The 19,591-nt window shown below is 34.1% G+C and overlaps 3 protein-coding genes across 4 annotated transcripts; 1 reads left to right on the forward strand and 2 right to left on the reverse strand.

The window, feature by feature from the left end:
• Window positions 1–361: 361 nt before the first annotated feature.
• LOC135131091 (protein FAM151B) lies at window positions 362–6,369 on the reverse strand. 2 transcript variants are annotated; one of them, XM_064058636.1, is made up of 4 exons: window positions 6,291–6,369; window positions 1,357–1,488; window positions 1,062–1,309; window positions 362–1,009 (listed from the first exon to the last, which is right to left on the reverse strand). In XM_064058636.1, exons 2-4 carry the CDS (start codon window positions 1,457–1,459, stop codon window positions 557–559), a joined length of 804 nt encoding a protein of 267 aa, XP_063914706.1. In that variant the 5' UTR covers window positions 1,460–1,488; window positions 6,291–6,369; the 3' UTR covers window positions 362–556. The 2 variants fall into 2 exon arrangements, with proteins under 2 accessions (XP_063914706.1, XP_063914697.1); XM_064058627.1 differs by having other exon boundaries at window positions 6,160–6,329.
• Window positions 6,370–6,462: 93 nt separating this feature from the next.
• Window positions 6,463–9,102, reverse strand: LOC135131100 (ATPase family gene 2 protein homolog A). The gene is made up of 5 exons (XM_064058651.1): window positions 8,623–9,102; window positions 8,228–8,570; window positions 7,164–8,179; window positions 6,759–7,117; window positions 6,463–6,697 (listed from the first exon to the last, which is right to left on the reverse strand). Exons 1-5 carry the CDS (start codon window positions 8,984–8,986, stop codon window positions 6,473–6,475), a joined length of 2,307 nt encoding a protein of 768 aa, XP_063914721.1. The 5' UTR covers window positions 8,987–9,102; the 3' UTR covers window positions 6,463–6,472.
• Window positions 9,103–17,384: 8,282 nt separating this feature from the next.
• Window positions 17,385–19,445, forward strand: LOC135131129 (uncharacterized). Its single transcript, XM_064058698.1, has 3 exons — window positions 17,385–17,676; window positions 17,734–17,915; window positions 17,974–19,445. Exons 1-3 carry the CDS (start codon window positions 17,608–17,610, stop codon window positions 19,358–19,360), a joined length of 1,638 nt encoding a protein of 545 aa, XP_063914768.1. The 5' UTR covers window positions 17,385–17,607; the 3' UTR covers window positions 19,361–19,445.
• The last annotated feature ends 146 nt before the right edge of the window (window positions 19,446–19,591 follow it).

The raw sequence follows: 19,591 nt of genomic DNA on the forward strand, positions 1-19,591 counted from the left end.
TAGCGGAAAATTCTGGAACAAACAGTTTTTAAAACGAATTTTTTGAAGACCATGCGTTGATATGCATGCAGGACTTGAGATTCAAGCAGAATAAATTTCTGGTAGAAATCACTCACGTATGATCTCACATATGATTTATTGTAACTGCCATACTCAGTACGTGATTTTCATGTTTTGAACATAGACAAGTCGAATTATTTGCTCAAATTAATGTTTCAATTTTTTTGATACATACCACTTTTTCGTTTTAAATACTAAAGAATTTATACAAATTTTGAATTCGCTTCTTTAATTTCAAAATAATATTATAAACCAACTATGAAAGACAGGAAAAATTTGGCTTAAGGAAAAGAACCTCAGATTTTCAAGAGTTGTTTGTATTATTTTCATGTATAAAAAATTATTGGTTAAATCCAGTTGGTAAATGCGAAATTAGATGAGTAGATTAAAAAATAATGCTAACAAAAATGCTTATTTAATCAAATTTCCACTATCAAAAGCAACAATTAAAATACCCAGTAAGAAGGACTAATGGAGTGACCAGAGACGCCCCAATTTACGCCGCCGAATTTCCCAAATCCAAGCGATCGTACAAATCCTTGGGAACATCAACATAAACCCTCTTGATCCCGTATTCAAATATTAAATCCCTCAGTTTTGGAACGTCCACATTATCTCCTTCGCTCGACCAAATGGTCAAAGTGCAATTATTTACTTCATCCTTTAAAAGCTTCATTTGATCAAGACTTTGAGCGGCGATTCCCGCTCTCACAGCAAACGTTATATCTTGTTTAACGTCGTTGCCCTTAATCGCGTCCACCATTTTGTTTATTTGTTCATCAGTGTAGCGATTGTTGTCAGATGGCTTTGTGGTCGTCCAGCCAAGAGACAAAACGGAATTGTTAAAAACCTTAGCGTCAGCTAAAAATGTGTTGGCATCGACGGGAACCGTCGTAGCGTTGAGAGGACCGTTGATAATGTCAGCATTTATCCAAATGGGATAATCAATCTGAAAGACCCTTGTTAATCAAAATGATTAATTAGGTGCTACGGACACTCACTGAATTATAAAGTTGCTTGATTAGATCGATGGATTTGGTAAAAACTTCGGTGGATTTGAAATCCAGTTTGACGCCTTTGCGGACATCACGATTGTTTTCGTCCTTATTAAAATTGTAGGTTGTTGTTAGAAAGTCCTCGAGTGAGAGATCGGACTGGATCGCAGGTGGATGGCCCATGATAGGGATAGATTCACCGCTTCCATTAATTTTACCATAAATGACATCTGCTTCCAGCATCATTACAGAACCTGAAGATGGACAGTATTATGAATGAACCTTGGGTGTTGGATCTTACTGTTTAAAGCATTTTTCAGGTATGTTTGGCTATTGACTGCGTGTGCCCATGTGATTTTTGTTAAGTTTCCGTGGATGTCCGGAAAAAAGTCGTTTATATCCATAGCATCGACTTGGGAAGCTAGTAGAGATCCTAGAAATAGGCCCTTCATTAATTATAGTAGTTCAAACATCAAAAAAGAGACAGGTTTGAGTTCAAAGCAGTACTTTTTTCTGAAACTGAAACATTAAAATTTTACTATATTGTACAGTATTCATACTATGCAACCTAGTATGTGTGTAGATTTTGAAAAATATGATGAACAAAATAAGTGCATACCTCGCGAATTTCTGGCAACTAATCTTAAATTATTAATTATCACTTCAAAGAAAAGCTGCCACATGGTATCCTATTGAGCAAGAAAGTAGTCATCAAATCTAACTATTGGTCAATCTGCAGGCAAATTTTATCTTACATTTTTTTATTTTGAATTTAGCAAAACTGCAAACATTTTTAACGATTATAGACGAAAGTTTGTGCAAAAGATGTCAAAAGAACTGCTAAATAAAACTTCTCCGGTCAAAAAGTGTGTACCTATTTAGAAAAAGTAATTTTAATTGTTGATACCTGAAATTTTCCTTGTTTGGTTTATAACAATAAGAAAAAAATAGTAAAATATAAACCAAAAAAAGTAAGTCATTAACAAAAACTGATTCCCAACAAAAGACTACACTTCATTTGTGAAAATATTGAATTTTAACGCGCTTCACTTACTGAAGTGTTAAAATAGAACTATGACACGAGTGACAGAAACAAAAGAATCGAAAAGAACAACTTTAGGTACCACAAACATTGCATTAACGAAAAACTGCATGATTGATTTCTCTATAAACTAATAGGTGTAATAATAATTTTCTCTTAAAAAAATTATTCTTCCTTGACAGTACAACCATGAATGTAAGTACATAAAAAAGAACTGTCACTTGAGCTAATTTATATAATATACAAAAACAGTAAATTTAAAAGTCAGACAAGTAGATATAATATGATTATATTAAATGCATATTCGTTGAAAAAAAAATGGTTTGGCTTCATGCTTCAACTGAGAAATTTAAATAAGCTGAAGTAACTGTTGTTTAGCTGAACGAATATTTGCGTCGTTTAAAATTAGTTCCAACATACAGAGGGTAATTTTTTTTTAAACAACTACAGCAAAATTTTCAAAGTAACAGAAAAATGACATCCAAGATTTTTCTGATCCCGAGTGTAAACTTGCAAAGAAAAACAAGTTTTCAGTTTATAGTAAGTTGATACTATTAAACAGCGTGGATCAATAAGCGCGCGGTCCTCGATATCTCATTATTTATTAGCGGTAGAAAAAACCTACAAATTAAGTTGTACGGCTCTTTGAGTAGCGTACATTAAAATTATTTTCGACTACATATACAGAGTGCTTTGTTTTCAGGGCAAAGCACGCAACTCAGTTTTTTTTTTTTTTAATAGAATATGCTATATATTTTTACATATTCTTATTAGCTTCTTCTTAGATTTTGTTACCATAGCTTATTTTTGAAATTCCGTTGAGGCATTGTCATGTTATTCCATTTTTTTTTTTTATTTTTTTTGCAAAGCAAGGGTTCACAAAAAATCGCAGTAACGTTATTTATTTCTTTTTAATTAATATTTCGTACAGAGATATACAGAGGTAGTCTTTTTGTTATGGTACCAATTAAATAAAATTTTAATGTAGGTACAGAGTGACAACTAAAAATTAGTTTTCAAATATCGATATTTCAGTTTTTTCTATAAGACAATCGGTATTTTATTACTGCATCTTACTCTATTTTTTGTTCTTTTTTATACAATATGTACATGTGCCCCTTAAAAAAGTAAAAAATCTCAAAAACTAGCAACTTTAAATATAGAAAAAAATACTTAATAAAAATGAAAGACAATAAAAAACACAAAAAGATGCAGTAATAAAACACTGGATGTTCTATTTGAAAAGACTGAAATATCGATATTTGAAAATTAGATTGATTTAAGATTTTATAAACACTCTGTATATTAAACTCCAATTTTAATTATACCACAATAAATACCTTATCTTTTTTTTTATCTTTGTATAAAATATAGTAACCCAAGTTTTTAAAATAACCTTATTGCGGTTTTAATGTGAACCCGTCAAATGCTAAAAAAAATTTCAAGAAAATTGGAATAACTTATCTCTCTATATATAGTTGAAAATAATTTTAGTATATGGTACTCAAAGCACTGTACAACTTTGGTCTAGACTTTTTTTTCTATTTCTAATAATTAATGAGCTACCTATTATAACGATATAGGTACATAAAGTGATAAACAGAAGTTGGTAAATTCGAAGAAAGAACCCACAACTTGATTTGTCAAAATTTTGAAACTTTGACAACAGTGGCTAATTTTTCACCTTTTTAATCCATCTAACTAAAACGATATTTTGTTTTTTGTAAGCGACGTATAACAAAAATAAAAATGTTTTAAATATTTTTCTCGAACGTAATCTTGTAAACTTAATAATGTGTCGTTGAGTTAGTGCAACCTTTTTTATCACCCTGTATAGCAGCATATTTTTTATTTTTTTTTTTAAGTACATCTTTTCGGAACTCTAATATCAGTTGTTTATATCGCTTTAAAACCAGTTAAGAACTAGAATGTGTACAAATTTCCAAATGTGTGTATAATATTCTTTTTTTTTTTTTCGTATTTTGGACTTTGTATTACATATTTGTATTTTCCTGTAAAAAACCAACTGTACTTTATAAGGAAATGCACAACCCAGGTGAAAAATCTTTGTACATTTTGTTAGTGTAATTGCTAGATTTTGAAATTAAGAGCTTATAAAACTATGTAACCTGTTTTTCGTTTGTTTTCAAGTAAACTAAATAAAAACGTAAGACTGATTTATTTAAAAACTGTACCTTCTACAGTGTCAACTAAAAGTATATCTGTGTGTTTTATTCTTAAAATGTACATCGCTTAACAAATAACGTGACGTGTTCGAATATTTTTTCATACTGTCTTTCTGAACTTTGTAATGAATTATTCCATATTAACGTTTACAGTAAACCTTACAACTAGGAGGTTAGAAATTAAATTATTTTAAATAATTAAATTATATGTAAATTAAAAATGTGTTTATTCACAATTGGTCAGTAATGTCTAATGCGATACTTTACGTCTCGGTATGTGATGTAGGTATGTGGCGACACAATAATAAGTAGTAGTAAGCGAAGAAAGATAAGCCGCTCTGGAGTCTAGTGGTCAGGGCACCCGCCCGGCAAGCGGGAAACCTATGGTTCGATTCCCACTGGGGCAACAACATTTTTCTTCGCTTACCTACACGTACTATCGAAGTTGCCAAATAATATTACTAGTACAAATTGATGAGTCCTAAATTTTGGCATTGTAAATTTGCCTTCAGAGTGAAGTTTCTCAAACGTCATCTAGTGTCATACAAGTCAGTGTCAGAGAATACAAAATTGACTGCAAAAGTGGCTACTAGAATGCATCGACGATCTTCTTAAATCAGAGTATTGATAAAACTGTTCTTTGAACATCTCCAAATGGTATTTGATGTCATGTATCGACGATATTTCGCACTAATTTCTGGCAAAATTTTGTTCTTAATGCCTCTGGCCATAATAGCCCAAATATTTCCTATCGGGTTTAGATTCGGACTCTTAGTCGGCCAATCTAACACTGGTACTCCATTTTCCCTAAGCAAATCTTGAACTATATATGTTGTATGTATAAGACAATTGTCTTGTTGGAGTACAAAATTAGGTATTACCAAAAACAGGTAGTACATAATACAGAAGGTAATATAAACCTGATAATAAGTAATCATACTAGCTTTTCCGAAGAACCTTAACAAAATACTAGAATTTTGATAGTCATTAAAATACTAAAAACAAACAAAAAATCGCCACAAAAATGTGTAAGTAATATGTATTTCGGTTTTAAAACATAAAATAACTGAAATTCAGCATCGCTCGAAGTGGAAACTAGTCAGATAGAATATAAAATGTAATAAAGTTTGTCCAGAATTATAAGAATTTTATGGACTCCCAACGTTAATTCGTTTTACAGCCCAGGCGTCAATTCTTTTTGTACAGGTAAAGAGCCTGTCAGGGGAAAGCCGATGTTTTCTGTACCTGAGTTCGCCCCGCTCTTCAGCTGTACAATAAAATTGACAACAGGGCTGTAAAACGACTTAACTTTGGGAGTCCATAAAATTCTTATAATTCTAGACAAACTTTACCTACTGCGCAGCACGCACAATATTTACTTGATCAACTGTTCGATTAACTATTGTGTGAGACTGTGAGTCCTATTTTAGCCATTAGTTGATATGTATGCTTTATGCTTCAACAAACAAAAACAAAAATCGCAACATCATGTTTATTTGCAGAGGAGATTTTGATAAATATTCATCATACTTCTAATTATACTAGGTACATTTTTAACGAATCTCTTATCGCTCATAATAATGACACATAAGGATGTATATTAAGATTTAATATCTATAGTTTTGTGAATATGTATTCGATTAGATAAAAAACAATGGAATATAATTAATATTCGTTGTTCGATTCTATTAAACAAAAATAGGATGTCAGACGATAAGAAGTTATAAATAAATAAAATAAAATAAAATAAATTTTTTGTTGTAAATTTATTAATTATTATTAAATAAGTTAATAAAAGCATGAAATTATTTTATTACTTCGTATTATTATAAAGTAGACAACAGGGCTGCAACCAACAATACAGACATTCGCTTACCCAAGAACACTAATAAAAATAAAGTACACGATATATGATGCATTTAAACACTTGAACCAAATCGTTTAATTTAATTACTGGTTTACTGTGTAGTGTATCAGACAAGATTTAACACTATAAATAAACCTAACCTCACAATTTTCTGAAGCACCGTAACTCATCATCATAGATAAAAGATGTTTTGTTTCACCTCCTCTCTTCTGTGATTGGTGAATACGTTGAAGTAGATTTGGACATCCTTTTGACGTCATTAAATTCAATAGGTTTATTATTAAGCTTCTCAAGTGAAATAAAACTACTTAAAATATTTTAGTTATATATTTCTCTTCAAATAATCTTCATACAATTTAATCAGACCATCAGGTGTTCTAGGTACTATTAATTTTAATGCTTTCTCAAAATGGCGAATTTCTATAGTTTCGGCGTCTATGCTCTCCTCTAAAGCCATCATAGCTGCTTCATGACAAACGGCATTCACTTCAGCTCCAGAGTACCCTTGAGTTAATTCAACTAAATCACCAATGTCAATATTTTGCACCTTAAATTAAATAAAAAATACATAGAATTCAGTTTTGGACACTTTTTAAAAAGTTACATACAGGCATTTTTGTCAGCTTCAACTTGAAAATTTCCTTCCGTGTGTTGTCATCAGGTAGTGGCACATATACTATTCTATCCAATCGTCCAGGTCTTAACAGTGCTTTATCAATTCGATCGGGTCTATTGGTGGCTGCTAAAACAGTCACATCTCCTAAAGGAGAAACTCCATCCAGTTCAGTTAACAATTGTGCCAAAACCCTTTCTTGAACACTTGTACTAGAACCTGAGCTTCTTTCTCCTCCTAGTGCATCAATTTCATCAAAAAATATTATTGATGGAGCCACTTGTCTCGCTTTCCTAAAAACGTCACGAACGGCCTTCTCTGATTCCCCTACCCATTTGCTAAACAATTCAGGACCTAAAACCAAATAAACTAAAAAGAAAAAAACAACATGAAAAATTACCCTTAATTGATAGAAAATTAAGGCCACTTTCTGTAGCTAGTGCTTTGGCTATCATAGTTTTAGAACAACCAGGAGGTCCAAACATCAGAACCCCTTTCGGAGGCGTCACTCCTAATCGAATAAAGCTTTCCGGGTGTCTCAAAGGCCACTCTACAGCTTGCTTTAAAATTAATTTCAGTTTTTCTTGACCTCCTATGTCCGACCAATGCACATTTGCCACTTCTACTTGAACTTCTCTCATAGCGCTTGGTCGCACGTACTTTAAAGCACTCTTAAAATCATCTACAGAAATTTTCTCGCCTTGACGCCGCGACGCGTTAAGACCAGCTCTCGAACATAAAGAAACCAAATCGGCACCCACAAAACCATGAGTACTCAAAGCTATTTCATCAAGATCTAACTCAGTTAAGATGTGCTCAACATTGTTAAGCAATTTGATTAAGATCTTTCTTCGATTTTTTGGATTAGGAGTGCTGATTTCTATTTCTCTATCAAAGCGTCCGTATCGTCTAAAAACTGGGTCAATTGATTCAAGCTTATTTGTGGTTCCCAAAACAAAAACGTGCTTTGAATTTTGATTTAAATTATCTAACATGGTTAATAAAGTCGAAATTACACGCTTTTCTGAATCTGTAAGCCTCTGAGATCTAACTGGACAGAGGATATCCACTTCATCTAAGATAATAATACTAGGTGCATGTTCAAGAGCTTCTTCAAATAAAGTTTTGATTGTCTCTTCAGCATTTCCTGAATGTTTGCTGTATAAATCAGAAGCACAAATTTCAAGAGTATGGGCTTTTGATTCCTTTGCTAATGCTCTAGCAAGTAGAGTTTTACCAGTTCCACAATTTCCAAACAAAAGTATTGATTGAGAATGTTTCAAGCCATATGTTTTATTTGAAGTACACAGACATCCGTTGATGGCCTCCCTAACTTCTTTTATTTCGTCATCTAAACCACCAATTGTTGAAATACATCCACCTTTGGTATCCACTTGTTCAAATTCAGTGCTATCACTGCAAGAAGTGTATTTTGGGTTGTCTAACTCAGTTTAATTTATTTACCTGTAAAATTCCCAAATAGTTTTGTTCAAAACTTTATAAAAAGTGTATTCATCAGTGTTTAATTTGTTGAATTTTTCTTCTAAATGTTGATTAGGTGCACTTTCAATTAATTTAACTTCAAATTTTATTTGTTTCCCAAAAAACATTACACTAATTCTGTTTCCTACACATAACAATTTATCCATATAACTCTTTTGAATTCTGTTGGATAACTCTGATGGAATTTCAAACGATTTTGGCAAATTTAGTGCAATTATACTGACCCTGTAAGCTTCTGGTAAGTATTGAGGTACAACTGATACCTGTACACAGAAATCTACCTCAGCTTGAGCTAATTGTAATGCTGTAATTTAACAATATAATACACAGTTTGCAGAATCAAAACACTTTTATACCTTGCTTGGTCAATAAGACACTTGTTAATGTTTTTTCAGTCGTAGGCCACACAACTTTTGCCAGTGGTGGCAAGTCATTACTTAATTTAATTAAAACCCAGTCACCGATGGCGAGTTCACATAATTGAATGGCTCCTTGACTCAAAAATACCAAACTATCTTTTTCAACAACACCTTTAATTTCTTCGTTAGTTTTTATATCCAAATTTCCAAATAAAACTCTATCTTTAATAAAGCCGTAATTGTGGGTAAGACTTGGAGGACAGTCTGATGAGTGTTTGTCAATATCTTTGTTGATTATATTTATGAAACAAGTTTCACACTGTAGCCATGGTGAATTTTTCTTGGTTTTTGGTTGAGACATTTCTGCAGGTTCAAAGGAAAATATTTACTTTGATTCGTTGCACATGTTACACCTGTCAAATTATGAAGGTATTTTAGGTTATGTTGGTTAAGTCAAACGCCGAAGCCGAACACACCACCACACAACCCACAACACACTAACGAATTAACTTAACGAAAATTACTTGATTTTTTACCAGTTTAGAAACCAGTTACTATTTGTAACTAAACAGTGCAAGTTCGATGTCACATTCTTTTTATTTGGCTACAAATGTGTATTAAAAAATCGTCAGTAAGAAAATGAAATTTTTTTAACATTATCAACCAGTTACTTGCCAGTAAAATCTACGAGGTAAGCGCCAAATATTCTCGGCCTGATATATTTGCGATTGCTCATCGGGAAATTTGTACAACTCATAGAAGACTAGAGGGTCCCCGCAGTATGTGTGTAAAATTTCAAGCCCTACTGCCCATTAGTTTTGACACATTTAAGGACTAATCTTTGAAAAATTATGGACTCATCATGCCTGTTTAAAATTGAAAATCGAACGGCAATAAAATTCTTAGCAAAAGATGGAATTGCTCTAAAAGGTATTAAGGGCAGGATGGTTTTTGTGTTTGCTGAAGCTTGCCCTTCACATTTTACTAAAAAAAATGATTACAGTTATTTCGCATGGGGTGAGAAACCCTTGAAGACGAATCAATCTTCCAAAAAAATCATGGCCACAATTTTTTGGGACTGTAAAGGCATGTTGTTGATTAATTTTAAAGGATGAAATACCACTGTCAACGCTACATATTATGGTGACTTATTGCATAAATTAGGAGAACGTATTTGGGAAAAAAGGCCGAGAAAATTAGCAAGAGGCGTTCGATTGCTTCATGACAATGCGCCCGTTCATACCGCATGTCTTTCTCAAGCTGCTATAGGGGCCTGTGACTTCGAGTAACTTGAGCACCCACCCTACAGTACTGACTTAGCTTCGAACGATTATTAACTGTTCTCTAAGTTAAAAAACGACTTGCAGGGAAAACGTTTGGGACGGATAAAGAAGTGCAAACGGCAGTACTACATCATTTTAGTGATAAAGATTCAAATAATTTTTTTAAACGGATAGAGCAGTTAGTTGAACGTAGTTTTGAATGTATTGAAGTTAACAGAGACTATGTTGAAATATAAATATTTAATTTTTTTCCATCAGGTCTCTTTCTTTGTTAGGCCGAGAATATTTGGCGCTTACCTCGTAGGTAGACTTACAACACTACGTTTAAGTATAATTTACGATATTAATATATGTAATTAGGAACTGGGATAACTAGAGAGCGGATTTCTGTCGGGCTAGACAAGGCCAAACTCGGTACGGCTCGTACGGGATGGGAATTCATTGCTGTTACCGGCTGCACTTCGTTTATTTGAGATTAGAATAACGCTGCTTCGTTGCACTCTGCTGTTAATTCCAGTTCTCATTTACTTAGCCGTTTGATTAATAAATCGTTAATTGTATTTATGGAATCAAGTGACAATTAAATTCTGTGATTACCTATCACCCGCTACTGAGTCCCGGCGTTGCAGCGCGTCCCCACCTATATCGTGACGTAGCCCGACAGAAATCCGCTGTCTAGTGATAACCCAAACTTCCCGCCTTAAATTGACATGTGAAAAAAAAATTGAAAGCCCGCGAAAAATAAAAAATTCAAAAATTTGACCTTGGCTGTGATTGTCTGACAAAAGGAACCTACGTTTGTGTACAGAGCTCATTCATGAGCGTCTGATGCACCCGATAACTACGATTTTATAGTCATTCATTGTTTTACCACATCGCGGTGCAGTAAAATAACTGGAAATTTTTTATGTTTAAGAGGCTTTTAAAAAATAAATTGTTCTAAAAATAATAAAGGATACGTGAAAAGAAAAATTTTAGTTAGAAAAGCGAATGTCAACAAATTACTATTAAAGCAGCGTACGCAATACCGAGTTATAATTTCGCAGGGTTTGAATTTGAAAGATTAGTATAAGTACAAAATAGGTCGGACAAAAAATTTAATACATATTTATATGTGCGTTAGGTCATTTTACAGGGCTCGGTTTTATTAAAGCACTCCGCTGCGCGTCGTGCTTCAAAATTAAAACCGCGCCTGTCAAATGCTACCTACTGCACTCATAATGTAAATAACTATTTTGTGGCGGGATGCATTCAGATGCCAGTGGTGGACCCCAAGGTTGGGAAAGTACCGTTCAATAAAACACCAAATATATGGAGGACACAAAATTATTTATTCCTCCACTGACAAAAAAAAAAACAGAAAAAAAAGCTGCGACTAATTTGTGCCCGTTGCAGACACCACTTAATGCTCAGCTACAAAAAAATCTTTGAATGAAATCAAATTAAACGTTCTGAATGAATGCAAATATTTGAATATCACAAATTTAATAAAGACAAAGAAAAATCTGAAGTAAAGTAACTGCATGCAAATACACAAGTTATTACGGACGTGGGGCAGCAAATTTAAATTATGACAGTCAACAAGAGCACAAAATTTTAATAAAAAATTATACAGCGGCCATAGAAAACTGGACCTAGGTTAAATAAAAAAAATAGAGTTTAATTATTAATGTTCTATTTAAAAAATCAAATAATTTTGATAAACACCGTTCCGCTTTGCACATTAGGAGCGTACATTAAAATTGCTAATTTGATATAAAAAAAAATTAACAACTAAAGCTTTGTTATGAGAAGTGGTCCAGCTTTCTACGTTCGCGGCTGACATCGACAAACACTACGGTGATTTTATTCTATCGGCAAGCATGTCGCCCAACACCCCTCTATCACGAAGAAACGTGCCGCGCTACCCAGACCGTTACGGTCGCAAACTCGTGGTTATAAATAAGCTGACCGCGTCACGTCATCCCGACCGTCCCTGACTTCTATTCAAGATTTGCATCAAAAGATGCAAAAGTACAAAAGTACAGATGGCGCGGCGGTCAGCTCGACAAGGAACCGTGGACTCCGCTTCCGCTACGTGTTTCTGTGTTATTTAATATCAATTCCATTTAAATGTTTGATTTCTATAACTCTGATATTAAACTACAACTGAACAAGTGTTAAAGTTCAAAAAGAGCAATAAATAATATGTGAATTCGACATACACTCTTGTGAAATTTGAAACAGCAAAGAATTCTTATCTGAGATTAAGATTGCACAGCAGACAAAAACATTACGTGAAGTTAGAAACTGCAGAGCATGAAAATTTACATTCAATTTAAATTATACAGCAAAGAAAATTACTGAGGCTAAAATTGTGAGATAGCGAAAAATTGTATGGGGTGAAAAATTGCAAAGCTTACAAAATTACATGATTTTAATAGTTTATGTCCATTCGAGTTATTGATTAATTTTCTAAAGTAAAGTTATTCAGCTGCATTGTGGGCCATCGTTTTACATTCCAACAAACAAACACAAAAAAAAAACATAGCAGGCAATCTGAAAGCTCAAAATGGCGCGGGACGAATGCGTCGTTCAAAAAAATGCGTCAAAATTATATTTCCCAGAAATGTGATTCATCCTATGGCGTTTTGCAACTAATGGTCTAAATCAAAGGAATAAAATGCACGTCCCACAATGTTGTTAATTTGTATAATAAGATTTTTAATTCAAACATGTGTTCGGTTTGAAAATACTCTTTCAACATGGCCGCTGCCAGAACAAAGAATTTACCTGATGTTAAACTATGTCACACTTTATCAACGATTGAAACAAAGAGTTACATTATGTTAAATTATGCCACACTTTATCAACGATTCAAACAAAGAATTTACATTATGTTAAATGATGCGTCGATCCAAGTGACTGGTTACTTAAACCATTAGCTTAGTCTAGACTGTCCCAGCTTACCCCAGACAAAACACATGATAAATAAACAACACAAAATGTATCAGGTGTTGCAAGGAAAGCTCCTCGGTGATGTAATTATCCACGTTGCGAGAAAACAGGTCTCAGTGACGTAATTTGCAGGGTTGCGAGAAAACATGACTCGGTGATATAGCTCTGCACGTTGCGAGCAAAATATCTGAGTGATGTGATGATGATATGATGATAATAACGATGATAACTGTCTAAAGGGAAAAATTCATAATCCCCCCATACCTCAGTGCACGATATTATGAATTCTCGCGCACTTTCCACGGTCTTTTCCAGAGTGGAGCAACGTTAGGTTAATTTAACTGCCTTAAATGAACTATTAGCAATCTTGTGTGAAGAATTAAGAAGTGTTATACTGTAACACTTAAGTATAAGCATCCAGCAACCTAATTTAAAATTGGGTAAACAAAGAACGCGTCCTGACTGAGTGAATTTTATGAAACCTCCTAGCAAGTGTTTATCTAAACAAATTCCTGATTGTTAAACTGTGTTAGAATCAGTTAACGATTAAACTCCTAACATGAACTGTAAATTTACAAACAATAAAACAAATTTACACACGTGTTAGCGTCGGTCGAAAATTCGCCTATTTCCGCTTGAAAAGCCGCAAGAATTAGCTACGCGTGTTGGGGAAACTGTGGCGCCGTCGTCGTTATGATTAATTGTCGTTAAACAAAGGCTTCCTCCCTTTTATTAACTACCAAACCAACTAAACTTAAAAGAGTTTCGTATCTGATATGGTTGACAGACCGTGTTCTTTTGCCTTATTCTTAACCCTGCTCCTGAAGATGCCACTTACGAAAGTGTGGCCAAAAACTCAATTTACACGGTTCCAACCCGAAAAACGATCATGTATTGATTCCGACCGTGAAAGTCTCCGAAATTATAAACTTAACCTAGCTAACTCACCACGTAGTTACACTTACAACCAACACATTAAGAGTGATGGACCGCCACCGAACAGAATGACTCATCTACCAAGCCGCCCACTTCTACCAACCCGCTAACGTGCACATAGTTGCCTTAACGATTTTTTTTTGTCTTTTTTTTCAAATTCAAATTATTCAAATGCGATTTCGCGCAGCTGCTGTTAATTTGTTTCAGCGCGAAATTTTAATTCAAATTCGGTCACCATAGAACCTTATTCGTCGTTTTATTATAAGGTTTTAATTGCCGACATTATTATTATTAAGATAAAGACTGATTCTGGTAAATGACGCACCCTTTAAGAAAATGAAGGGCGGGTAGGTGAGGCTAGTTTTCTTAAGATAAGACTGATATCGGCAAATGGTAGACCCTCCAAGAAAATAAAGGGATGGTGGCTGGGGTTAGTACTTGCTAAGGTAAAACCAAACAATATTAAGAGTAGTAACTAGAATGAAGAGTGTATGTGTTGTACGCGAAATTACGGAGCCGACAGGTAACGAAACCCCCGCTATCGTTTGTGGACTTACCTGGGCTCGATGATTTAAATGCGTTGAATTCGTTGTGTCGGGGATCCCCTGGCGAAGTGATAAGTAGTGGTTATCGTCGAGAATACCGCACAAAACAATGAAAAAAGTGGTGTAAACACTCGCACCGGTAGCGTGAGATGTTATTACGGCTGAATACCTTAGGCTACTGACTCTCCCCATATGGTTAGCCCTATGGGTGTGGCCCAAACCGATATGGGGATTTTTGGGTTTAAAATAAGTTCCCGAACACCAAACAAAGAGAAGGTGGGTGAGGGGGGCTAACGGTTGCTTATAAAACTGTGTAGAAAGCTAATTAATTTAGGTCATTGTGATGACCGAATTTGAAATAAAATTTCGCGCTGAATAAAAAAACCGCGGCGTGAAATCGTATTTGAATAATCTGAATTAAAAAAAATTCAAATGGATTAAAAAGAATTCAAATCAAGAAAATCCTTAAACATAGGCAATCATGTGCAAGTTTAGTCTTTTCTGGTAGTTGGTAGCTCTCCTAGGGAATTTCTGAGTAGTATCTGGTGAGAGGGTTGGTAATGAAGTTCACTTGTTTGATAGAGGGTAGGTGGCGCGTCACTGTTGTTTGTTTTAAAGTCCCTAGCGGCCACGTTGAAAGAGTATTTTCAAACCGAGTACATGTTTGAACTGTAAAATTTCGTTGAACCAGTGAACAACATTGTGGGTCATATGGGACGTGCATTTTATTCCTTTGATTCAGACCATTATCTGCACAGTGCCACACATTGATCACATTTCTAGGAGACACATTTTTGACGTTTTTTTTTTTTGAACGACGCGTTCGTCCGACACCATTTTGAACCTCCTAGACTGCCTACTATGCTTTTTTTGTGTTTGTTTGGGGGATGCAAAACAATTGTTCACAATGCAGCTAAATAACTTCACCTTTAATTTGCAATTTTTCACCTCATAAAATTTTTCTCTATCTTACAATTTTAACATCAGTAATTTTCTTTGCTGTATAATATAAAATGAACGTAAATTTTCATGCTCTGCAGTTCCTAACCTCACGGAATATTTTTGTCTGCACAAGTCTTATTTCACACCAGATCTTTTTTGTTTTTATAAATCTTTGCTAATTATTTTTATGTAAATATTTTGTTGATTAATGCTTCCATCATATAAATTGTCTGCTGTCCAGTCTTAATCTCAAATAAGAATTCTTTGCTGTTTAAAACTTCACGAGAGTGAATGGCGAAAGTAAATGTTGTTTATTGCTCTTTTGAAACTTTAACCCTTGCTCGATTGTAGTTTAATATCAGAGTTATAGAAAGTGAACATTTAAATAGAACTGAGGTAGATAACACAGAAACACGTGGAAGAAGCGGAGGGCGCGGTTACTAGTCGAGCTGGCGGGATTTATCGCACAATTTGCGCAAAAAACGCAGACCTAGAATAGAAGTCAGGGGAGTGGTCGGGATGAACTGTTAACTTATCTATAGCCGTGATTTCCAGCCACGAGTTTGCGACCGATAGAATAGAATCACCGTCGTGGGGGCAGAACAGCCACAATCAGGAGCCCCAAACTCCGCTCGTGATACAATGATGGTTCGATCGCCACACTCTTATAGCGTTCTGGTGCCGCTGTCGCTATGCGCCCCGCTGCATAATTTTATTAAAATTTCGTTCTCTTGTTGACTGTCATAATTTTAAATTTGCCGACACACGTCCGTAATAACTTGTGTATTTGCATCCAGTTACTTTAATTCAGATTTTTCTTTGTTTTTATTAAATTTGTGATTTTGAAATATTTGCATTGATTTAGAACGTTTAATTTGATTTCATTCCAAGTTAGGCAAGTTTTTTTTTGTCGCTGAGCACTAAGAGGTGTCTTCAACCGGCACAACCAAGTGGCAGCTTTTTTTTTCTTTTTTTTTTGTCAGTGGAGGAATAAATGATTTTGTGTCCTCCATATATTTTGTGTTTTATTTAGCGGTACTTTTCCAACCTTGGGGTCCACCACTTGCATCTCAACTCATTCCGCCACAAAAAAAAAACACAATGTAGGGTTCCACTTTGTTGGACGATCACAGCCAAGGCCAAATTTTTGAATTTTTGAAATTTTCGTGGGCCTTTCAATTTTTTTTTACATGTTAATTTAAAGCGGGTTGTTTGAGTTTTCACAACTCATTTTAAGTTGTAACTCCTTACTGGGTTAATCTTCTCTTTGTGGTGACAAATCAGGTATAATAATCCCAGTAGGTCAGGTGAACGATTCATAGAGAAAAACAAAACAATATTTTTGAGTATTTGGGTTAAAAGTAATTGCAAAAAGTAATTGTAAAAGTGACTAAATTACTCAAAAAAGCAATTCATTGCAATTACTCATTGCATTTTTTGAAACGTAATGCGTTACAATTCCTCATTGCTAGAAAAGGAATTGAATTACAATAATAAATTACTTGTAATTGAACTACTTCCAATCACTGAAAATTACACAATAACGACCTAACAAAGCAGTATACAACGCCGGAAATTTAGCCCTGTTAAAGTATAATTTTTTGTTTTAGAGCAAACTTGAATTTTTTTGTAGGAATCCTGATGATGGTATTTAAATCAGGTGATAAGTCATCAATTGAGAATTGCCGTCTAGTTGCGTTGCTTAACAATTTTTCTAAACTGTTCGAGTTTTTGATAGATAAACAACGGAACAACAGCATGGGTTTTTTAGGGGTCGGTCAACGGTAACTAATTTGTGTACTATCACACAATATAGCAACGTGTGGGACACAGTTATACTATATATTAATACATAACTACATGCGTTAGTTAGTTCATTTATATTTAACTAAATTATATTTTTCAATCAGACACACATTCATCGGTATACAATGAGGAAATTTTGTTGAAAATCATATAATAAATAAATAAAAAGCATATTTTTAAACAATTTGTGGTTTATGTTGTTATATATATATATTATACCGAAAAAATGGAATGACAGCAAAAATCCATTGAATGGCTGATTTAAAAATTCCCAGTTTTAAAGTTATGTGGCTGGCGACGCATCTCTACATAGATTTCTGTAATGGTGAATCAGACGCACACATAATTTTGCACGTAACAGTGACGTCAATCAAACATTGATTAAAAAGTAAACTGTCCTTGTTAGATGAGAGTATGAACCGCTGTTTTTACGACGTCGTAAGTGGCGTCGGTATGGAAAAGTCATGAAACAAGTGATACATAGTGTTGTAACGAAAATAATTGTGTGTGCATTCAAATTTTAAGCAACAATCATGGGTAATTTGACTTCAGTTAGTAATTTGCAGCGTCTAATTAGCGCAACACGTCCATCACCCGCACATGTAATAAGCAACTGTCCCATATTATGTGTTCATAATATATATTTGTATATTTTGCAGCCTGAACTAAGCATTTTAACTACGGGACAGATCCCTGAATCAACAAAGTTATCTGGTTTAATATTCGCAGCAAACACCAATCATGTCTGGTTACTGAGCTTCTTGTTAAAGACAGGAGCGTCTATAAATACAAGAGACCGCGAAGAAAACACTCTGCTTCACATAGCAGTTTTAAATAACAGGTTTTGACATAAAAATTTCTCGTTTGTTTTTATTTTTTAAATTTATATTTCTTTTTAGCCAAAACGTTTTCAAGTTTTTAATAAAAAGAAATGATGTCGAATTAGATGCCGTTAACTGTATGCAAATTAGTGCCTTGACTGTAGCTGTATTATCTGATAAAATTTATTATGTTGAGAAACTTATAAAAAAAGGCGCCAATGTTAACTTGAGAGATGGAGCGGGGTGCATACCTTTACACCACGCAAGTCAGTTTAGTTCTTTAGCAGTCTGTCAGATCTTGATAGAAGCAGGAAGTGACATTAATGCTCAGAGTTTGGCTGGAAAAACACCATTTTATGTAGCGTGTCAGCGTGGAAATGCAGACATTATTCACATGCTGTTGTATTATGGGGCCGATACATCTACTGGATGCCACGATGGAACACTTCCTCTAATGGTAGACAAATTTAGGTCACTAGATCTACAACTGAAACTGATTTTATACCATTGCACTTTTGATGAGATAGGTTGCACAATTGAACTAAAAACTTTGACTAAAGCGATCACCATGAAGTGGCCTTTGTTTGAACAGATTTTAACCAAGGTATCCACCGTCGTATATGACACAGATCAATTACACAACCTTAATAATGTACTACCAGACGTTAAACCTGAAAATCTAATATTATTGTGGAATAAATTTGACTATATCCTTAGAGATATGGTTCTCAGTTGTTGCACTTTAACTAATTATTTGACTGCAGTAGAAAAGATGAGATGTGTTGGACCAGATTTCCTTTCATTTTTAGAGTTTCTCTTTGAAAACGAGTTTGTTCAAGAAGTCGTTCAAAACTGTTGCACATCCGTATCTCCAATTTCTAGTCTGGCAAAAATATTTCACAAAAACAAATTACCGCTGAAAACTCTAACAGAATTAGTTTGTTGTTTATTAAGTTATGGTGCAAACGTTACTCCGTCAGATTTAAACGCTGTTTATGTTTTTTACGGTCGCTGTGAATTATTTGATATCATGTTGCACATGGACATTCAAACACCAAAAGAATTTATACCATGTTGTGCTATTTATGACCATGAAGTAATCCAACAGTCCATTATGCCGTATTTCATATACGACGTTAATCTAAATATTGACAAATTTTTGCAAAACCCCCAATCGTACCTTTTGATGGATTTAGATGTACTGTTAGATTTTTTTGCGCTTCCGAGATTACAAGACTTTTTTCTTGCGGATGGAACTGCGTCAGATAAGGTTATGAAAAAAATGGAAATATTACCGTCCGTGCCTTCGTTAGTTGAATTGTCTAGAAATGTAGCACGAGAACATATTATTAACACTTTCGGTATTAAAACGTCTAGTCAGTTTTATACAGCGATCAAGAAACTTCCTGTGAACAACATCTACAAAAGGATTATCTCTTTTGAACAAAGGCTTTACTGTACTTAGTATGATCTGTTTAACAAATATGTGATTATTTTTATATGTATTTTTACATGTTAATAAATAAAGATTTTTTAAAGATTACTAAAAATTTTCGTCTGGGTGTTTTTAATGGAATTTAACAATTATCTCGGGGATTCTAGTGTTTAGATTCTAACTAGATGATAGGTACCTAGTCATGGTAATTAATGTATTATTTCATTTAAAAGTAAGCAGCATTTTAAATAAACGAAAAAC

Source organism: Zophobas morio, unplaced genomic scaffold (genome assembly GCF_036711695.1).
Source record: "Zophobas morio isolate AGI-343-1 ecotype UQ-CSIRO unplaced genomic scaffold, CSIRO_AGI_Zmor_V1 ptg000002l, whole genome shotgun sequence".
Lineage (NCBI taxonomy): Eukaryota > Metazoa > Arthropoda > Insecta > Coleoptera > Tenebrionidae > Zophobas > Zophobas morio.